The 8,103-nt window shown below is 38.1% G+C and overlaps 1 protein-coding gene across 2 annotated transcripts; it reads left to right on the forward strand.

Moving 5' to 3' along the window:
- Nucleotides 1–393: 393 nt before the first annotated feature.
- On the forward strand, nucleotides 394–6,480 carry LOC117407017 (tripartite motif-containing protein 16-like protein). Of its 2 annotated transcripts, XM_034011547.3 has the most exons (6): nucleotides 396–936; nucleotides 2,897–2,992; nucleotides 3,077–3,310; nucleotides 3,666–3,810; nucleotides 3,895–3,978; nucleotides 4,799–6,480. In XM_034011547.3, the coding sequence occupies exons 1-6, from the start codon at nucleotides 442–444 to the stop codon at nucleotides 5,305–5,307; spliced, it is 1,563 nt and encodes a 520-aa protein (XP_033867438.3). In that variant the 5' UTR covers nucleotides 396–441; the 3' UTR covers nucleotides 5,308–6,480. The 2 variants fall into 2 exon arrangements, with proteins under 2 accessions (XP_058885114.1, XP_033867438.3); XM_059029131.1 differs by lacking the exons at nucleotides 3,895–3,978; nucleotides 4,799–6,480 and having other exon boundaries at nucleotides 394–936; nucleotides 3,666–3,883.
- The last annotated feature ends 1,623 nt before the right edge of the window (nucleotides 6,481–8,103 follow it).

Genomic DNA, 8,103 nt, shown 5'->3' on the forward strand with positions numbered 1-8,103 from the left:
CTGGCATGGTTGGTAAGTCTTGTCTGCCTAAAATGTATGTAAGTCTTACTGTGCAGTCCAGCACATGCTCCGTGACTATGGCACATCTTTATTGGGCACCAATCTTTTTGTTCCTTTGGAACTGTTTAATTGGGTTCAACCTTATAACAACAAGTGGGCAGAAATCTAGCATATCAAGGCATGTTTGACTGTTTTGAGTTAAGACTGGCAGAAATGCCAACGTGGTGAACAAAACAACCTCCCACAGCCTGACTCCCACAGCCTGAGTGATTTAAACTATTGTCTGTTATAGAACTCCTTCCCTCCAGGTTACTAAAGAAAACTGTCTGTACTTGTTATTTCTTGTTCTTGCATTTCAGCCTGTTACCATTCAGTCTGAAAAAAAAAACCAACCCTTTTTAATGCTCTACATAACTTAGACTGTTGGCTGTTGTTGCAAAAATGGCAACTGCTGGGGATCAATCTGCGGCAGAACAATTTACTTGCCCAATCTGTTTAGATATATTTTCGAATCCAGTTACTATTCCATGTGGACACAATTTCTGCATTGCTTGCATAAAGAGATTTTGGGATCGAGCAGACAACAAAGACAACACATGTCCTGTTTGTATGAAGACATTTTCTGAGAGACCAGAACTTGCAGTTAACCATGTCTTAGAAACAGTGGCAAAGACCATGGGCAAATTAAACTCTGGAACTTTGGGAAGACCAGTTTCATGCCTTGGATCACTCATTTTCCCAAACTCTAGAACGCTGAACATAAAAAAGTCACCGGACGATCCAGTGGGTATCAAACAAAACCACTGCAGCAAGCATAATGAACCCGTGAGTCTTTTTTGCAGAAAAGACCAGACCTGCATGTGCTCCTTGTGTGCATTTCAAGAGCATGAACACCATGATGTGATTCCTATTGAAGAAGAAATACCTAAAATGAAGGTAATTTCCTAAACAGAAAATACATTAACACTTAGCATAAACAGTTGATTTTTATAGAACTGGCCTTACTTTAGAACTATTTTACAGCTTTATTCACTAAGTATGTAAATAACATATGTTCAATGTAATTTTAAGTAATTTAACATAGTATTAGTATTTAAGTGGAAGCTTTTTTTATTTACTGCATTTGCACAGCTACGTTTTGCAATGATGCCAGCCCCACCCTTATAAACATTTACAGTTTTGCTGTTTTCCGTTTCTTCTAACATTATGTTTTTTTTGTTTTTTCTATTAAATACTCTTTATGTTTCTTTTACTTCAGCATAGGTAGGATACTGTTGAACATATTTAAGCATTATTGAGCGATGTAGAGGTCTCTAACTGGCAGATAATAACCTAAGGGGGTGGTTGGGCCAAAGCATTGTATTGTGGCGATCTCGGTTAACGCAGGCAGGCAATCCACACACAGGCGGAGGGCGGGTGTGAACCCGAGATCTCTCGCACTAAAGCATAGCGCCGATACCACTGTACAAAAGCTCTTTTAGGGGTATGTAGCTCAGGTAACCACCTTGTTGGCCATTCAGGCCACAGTGAACAGCCCCATCTTGTACCACATGATCAGGGTGTCTGGGACGAATAATTTGAATGTTTTTTTTTTCTTTTGCACATTTTCAATGAATCAGTTTTTTTTGTCTCTTTTGTATATATGGCCATAGTTCCCTTATTTGCTATCCAATTTGTTCAATTTTTTTCCATGTTCCTTACATGTTTGAAGTTTCATTGTACACTGTCAGATTTGAGCTGGCCATGCTAAAATATTTTTTATAAACAATAAATTATGTTTTTTTTTTCTTCTAAAAAGTGTCTCTTTGTGGTTTTTGTTATCTGTATAACTTTTTTTTAATGAAAGCCTAGTGTATGCACATTTATTTCATGTATTTATTATTATTATTATTTATTTTCTTAGCAGACGCCCTTATCCAGGGCGACTTACAATCGTAAGCAAATACATTAAGTATCACAGTACAAGTAATAATACAATTAAGAGCAAGATAAATACAATGACTTTGGTTCAAGCAAGTACAAGTGTGACAAAATACAATTCAATAATACAGCAGATAAGTGCCAGTGATAGTTACATCAGGATATGATTAAATACAAAATACTACAGATTAAACACTTGGCAGATTACAGTACTCTGAAGTACAGGATTGAATGCAGTAACATAGGGGGCAGAAAAGAGCAAGTAAAGCGCATTTAAGGAAGGGTGAAATGTGTCCCAGGGGAAAAACAGAGGAGTTCTACAGGTGCTTTCTGAAGAGGTGAGTCTTGAGGAGGCGCCGGAATGTGGTCAGGGACTGGGCAGTCCTGACCTCTGTAGGAAGGTCATTCCACCACTGCGGGGAGTGTGGAGAAGGAGCGGGCTCTGGAGTCAGGGGAGCGTAGAGGAGGTAGAGCCAGTCTTCTAGTGCAGGCGGAGCGGAGAGGTCGAGTGGAGGTGTAGGGAGAGATGAGGGTCTGGATGTAGCTGGGTGCAGTCTGGTCAAGGCATTTGTAGGCTAGTACAAGAGTCTTGAACTGGATGCGAGCGGTGATCGGGAGCCAGTGGAGTGAGCGGAGTAGTGGAGTTGCATGGGAGAAGCGAAGGAGAGAAAACACCAGGCGGGCAGCGGAGTTCTGGATCATGTATGACATGTACCTGTAACCTTTTATAGTTAAAGAGTTATAGGCACACATCTAACAGCAGTAAAAAAAACAGGTGAAAATGTCTCAGACCCTAAAGGGTTAAATTAGATTGATAGTGCTTGTTAACACAGAAATCAGGCTTTTTGTTTACAAAAGCAGGCGTTCACTGGTAGAAAATGACTTGAAATGCTGCATCTTGATTGGCTGAGGCACTGTCCAACTTTTTATTAGGTTTATAATATTTATTTAACAGTTGTAATATTTCTCTTTATAGCAAGAGCTGGTCAGAAAACAAAGAACTCTCCAAAGCCATGTGCACTTGGTGAAAAGCGAGATAAGCAAAGTAAAAGGTTGCATGGAGTTAATAAAGGTAATCATGTTTTTTTTTTAAATACCAAAACACCATTTAAAAGGCATTTATTCTTCACCTAACCAAAATGTTTATACACATCAGATCTCCGCTGACAAAGAGAAAGAACACGTTGGAAATGATTTCGCTGACTTCATCAAAGCCATTGAACAATACCAGAAGAAAGCGATTGACGATATAGACAGTCAAGAGAGGCGTGCACTGAAAAAAGCAGAAGAACAGTTCAAAAGGTTGGAACAGAAATGCACCAAACTAGAAAAGAATATAGACCATATTGAGAAGACTCTGAAAAATGACAATGGTGTCCAGCTATTAAAGGTAACACACACACATATATATATATTATATATATATATATACACACTGCCTTTTATATTCTATAGAGTAACACTTTGTTTTTTAACCCGTTTGATGGCTCTAGCTCCCCCCCTCCCCTTGCACACACACCTTATCTCTGAGTCTAAAAACACATTGACACCTAGTATAATTGATTTTTCTTTTCACAATCTAAATTGTGCTCAAACACCCAATATTCATCATACTACCTTGTGTCACATATGGTTTAAATACTTAAATGCTTTAATCAAATGTTCACAAGCACAGTTCAATAGAATAATTTTGTGTGTGTGTGTGTGTGTGTGTGTGTGTTCATGATTTTTTTGTATGAATCCAGAAATGCAAGTCTTTGAAACAGGAACTGCTGGATTTACCTGCCGTCGATTTGAAACTAGATGAGGAAATTACATTTTCAGGAGGTTCTGCTCTAAAGAAGGAGCTGCTGGACATCTGCAACAAGCATGTGAATACAATTTGGAAAGGTTTGCCAGACCAGTAGATTGCTTTGAAAATATTAGCCACACCTGTGTATGAAAGAACAATAATTAATTACAACTCTGTTACAGGGGAAGGAGTTATGTTTACGGTTGAAGTAAACAGTACGTCCAGTCCGAAACAGAAGCCAAAAACAAGGAAGGACTTCAAAAAATGTAAAATATATCTATAGATCTTTCAAACAGTTGTTTTTCATTATTAATACGTTTGCTAATAAACAACATTAAATCCAATATGAAAACAAACAGCCCCCCCTACCAGATATAGCTATATTGGAAGAGATGCCATTAAATCTGAATAAGATACATTTTAGTCTGATATTCCAGTAACAGAAAACAAAACAAAAAACTGAAAATACACTTTGATAATAAAGTTGTCAAACACATGACATGGTGTGCATAAGTCACGTCTTAAGACATATGTAATTGCTTAAACCCCTTAAACTACAGGAGCCAAATCTTGTGTCCAGTGTCTTAGCATCAGTCACAGTAATGAGTGGCTTATGCAGCAGCTCAACCATGGTGACCAAACTACTGAATGTATTGTAGCAGGCTAGCCTGCCTGATAGCCAATACTGCCTGTTACTATCTTCTTGCCTAGTGGGTTTTTGCAACTTATTTATTATCTGCTTACTTCCATTTGGTCACAACTACAGTAGATTTTAGAATGCCGGATTGCACTGAAACTTCACAATGTTGCATAAGATACCATACTGTGAGTCCATCAGCTTTGACACTCCACAGCAATGCATATACAGTATATCATTCAATACGTTGGATTCAACATTACATTGTAGGTCCTATGGCTTCTGTGCATTTGTATACCTTGCTCAACAAATAGCATGTTATACTCTGTACATCTATAAAGCTTCCTAAATGGTCCTAAAGGGCCACATTCATGTATCTTCTTGTTTTTAAACCTGTTTGATAGGATATTTGTATACAAGTCATGAATATATGTTTTTTTTTTCACCAGATGACTGTAAACCTAAACTGGATCCAAACACAGCACATGAATATCTCTGGGTTTCTCAAGATAACAGAGAGGTGACAAACACAGAGCCACATTTACAACCTCATCCTACCCACCCAGAGAGGTTTTTAAGCTGTTGTCAAGTGATGTGTCGTGAAGGTTTGAACAAGGGCTGCTATTACTGGGAGGCTACAATCCAGGGAAATCTAAAACTTGGAATGACATATAAAAAAATAGCAAGAAAGGGGGTTCTTTTGGGATCTGATAGAAGCTCATGGGGTCTTCAATGGAGCACTGGTTTTTATGCACTTCATGGAAATAGGACCGAACAGTGCTCAGGCAGGTATTTTCCTGTAATAGGTGTGTACTTGGATTATCCTGAAGGTATTCTCACATTTTATGGAATTGAATCTACACATGAAATGTATTTGCTGCACTCATTCAAAACCAGGTTTACAGAACCCCTTTATCCCATATTGTGTCTAAGTAAAAGCAGCTCTTTACACCTTTAAGAATACGAATAAGAAGTATGCTGGACTCAAAGTAAAATACAAAAAGTAAAATGAAATTCAGCAAATCGGTCAACTGTTTTTAAAAGGATGAGGGAACGCTTAAGATTTTGAGGTGTCTGTCACGTTTAATTTAAAGAGGTTTTGATAAATAATGTTTTAATTAAATTACACAAGTTTGTTTTTACCGATCTTTTTTTAATGAAGTTCTGAGTCAAATTAAACGTAATACAGCAAACATTAAATAGAAAAATGCAAAAACTTAAAATAAATTGTTCAGAAGTGCTGATATGTATATATTCAGATTCATGTGAGAATAAAGCATATTAACTCTCAATGTTACTTACAATGTCTGTATCACAAGCTGGTTTATCACAAGCTCTTTTCTGGTTTGGAACGAAAGCAATCTGTTGCATTTCCTAACATTATCAGCAGGTGTCAGCAGAAAACTGTCTTCCATCGAAGCTTCTCTGGATTGAACCATCGGGCCAAATGTTGATTAGAGCCAATTTTTCTACATCCCTGCTGCAATCTGGCTCATGCTATGTCTCAGTCAACAAAAATATGGCTAAACAGAAATGTTCCTTGTGGAAGTGAAACCTTCACGCAGGCGTGGCTGTTTGTTATTGCGTCGGTTCACGAATGGCCGTCAAGCATTTTGTCTCGCTCAACTCGGGTCAAAGCTTGTCGACCTACATCCTGAGGTGGGTTGCTGGGAGAGTGAGTTTGAACTGCAGTACATGAAGAAATTAGGAACCAAAAAACAGCAGCATTTTCCAAATTGAATTATAAAATACGAGCAATGAATACAAAAATCTTCAACAAAAGAAAAATGGGGGCAGAGCTAATATAGCTAATATTATTAAGAAATAAGGAAATTGATTTAAAACCTTGGTTAGTGCTCCTTAAAATAGCAGCCAAAACAAGCAATTAACCAGTACTCTAGTATTCTGTAATCAATATTGACAATTAATAACACTAAATAATGTGCAATGAACAATGTTGGTACCAGCTGACTGCTATTCACATCATTCACAATTACATTGATATACAGTATATCGGTCGCAAGTAGCATAATTGAGGTTTACTTTGAAAATGTGCAGAAAGTGTTTTTCGGAAGTTATTTGAACTATTAGATATTGTCCCATTCTGATTAAAAAAAACTGTTTCTGAAAATCTGTCTCTTCTTTTATTTTTCTCCAAACAATGAAACTAGCACTGCATGGGTGTAAGCTAGTTAACTGGCCCTTTAATTAGTAAGATCAATTTATTTTTCAAGGTGTACACAATGCATTTGAAAGCCTCTCTCCCTCCATCTGTTTCCCTTTTTCTCTCCAATACTTCTCCAGACTCTGTCCTTTACTTTTTTTTTTGTCCAGCACTGTCGCTGAGCTACCTGAAGGACACTTGTGGAGAGTAATCTGATGTGAAATATGCCAAAGTAGCTCGTACTTGATGGGCTAACCCTGAAAGAGGGGCTGGACGCGTCAAGCAGTATCAAGATCAGAGAGGCTAGAAGAGCTGGCTATTGTGTTCCACCTTGTGCTGTAAAACACAGGGATTAGGGAGAAGACAAACTCCAGGCTGTGTAGGCCTCATTGAAAAGGAACTTGATTACAAGCCAGGAAGAGGGAGGTTGTTCAGAATTCAATGAGCAATGCTGGCATCATCAGCCTGAGTACAAAGAGACTTCAGATGTTAATTAAAGCCACAGGTAATGGAGAAGGGAATCCAGTAGTGGCACTTCAGAGGTGCCATCTTTCTTTCAGAAAGAGGAAAAAAAAGAAAAGAAAGGCATGTAGCAAGAGGGGCTGCATCCTGCCTCTCAATGCCAACCTCCTCCCTTTCAGGTCCTAACTGACAGGCTGATTACTTTTTGTCTTCAGAAGTCCCAGACCTAGCTGAAAACGTCCACACTCCTGATGAGACACGCAGGGGGTTTACAGATAATAACACCCCCCTCCTACTCACTCCCGCTCGCAACGCAAATATTCACCTTCAGTGAAGCTATGCGCATATTGCACTACATGCAGCCTTGTTCCCTTGTTAAACAAACATTAACTCTTGTTACTTTCATTCAAGATGGGTTTGCTTTTTATTTTTCTAAGGTAGGAAAAATAGAAAATAAATGCTGCACTTATATTTCTCATGTGTATGTTTTTTTTTTTTTTTTTAACAAAATTTCTTTGACCACATACTTATAAAAACTATCACTAAATAAGTTTTTAGCCTTGGTATGCAATCGGTATTGTCCTATTGTTGACTGGGCCCACTAGCTTGAATCGGACACTTCATACCAATTAGTTGTGCAAGATGCAAATTAACTAATGGAGCGCCTTATAGGACTCATCACTGTTTATATCATTAAAATAGAACTCACCATTGTGACGTATAGGGACTGATGAATTGTGCTTTTTTTGAGTACCAGACCTTAATTACTGGTGCATGCTTATTTAAAGAAAATAATTGTAAAAGTTCCAGCTTATCTCCAGAACCTACTTACTGTGTCTACTTCAAACTACAGTACTGACTCAGAACTGAGTAAGGGCTGCCTTATTTGCAAAAACAACTCATATTAACATAACAGATTTTTACAGCTGCAGCATTAATATCTTACCCCTCTATTTTCAAGAGTGGGAAGGCACATTTGAGAGAGGAAGAGTATACATTTTATGGTTTCTAACTTTTGCATTCCTGTTTTCTAACTTTAATTAAACACTCATTAATAGGCTGGTTAACTGGGTAACACTGCAGTAGCTGCCAGAAGCTCGGTGCATCAGTTGGCTACCTCCTGCAGGG

Source organism: Acipenser ruthenus, chromosome 8, assembly GCF_902713425.1.
Source record: "Acipenser ruthenus chromosome 8, fAciRut3.2 maternal haplotype, whole genome shotgun sequence".
NCBI lineage: Eukaryota > Metazoa > Chordata > Actinopteri > Acipenseriformes > Acipenseridae > Acipenser > Acipenser ruthenus.

Excerpts from the sequence above, each read along its gene's own strand:
- LOC117407017 (XM_034011547.3), top strand. The coding sequence starts at position 442 with ATGGCAACTGCTGGGGATCAATCTGCGGCAGAACAATTTACTTGCCCA. Across the intron at positions 3,311-3,665 it reads ATGGTGTCCAGCTATTAAAG|AAATGCAAGTCTTTGAAACA; the intron begins GTAACACACACA and ends GTATGAATCCAG. Across the intron at positions 3,811-3,894 it reads TGTGAATACAATTTGGAAAG|GGGAAGGAGTTATGTTTACG; the intron begins GTTTGCCAGACC and ends ACTCTGTTACAG.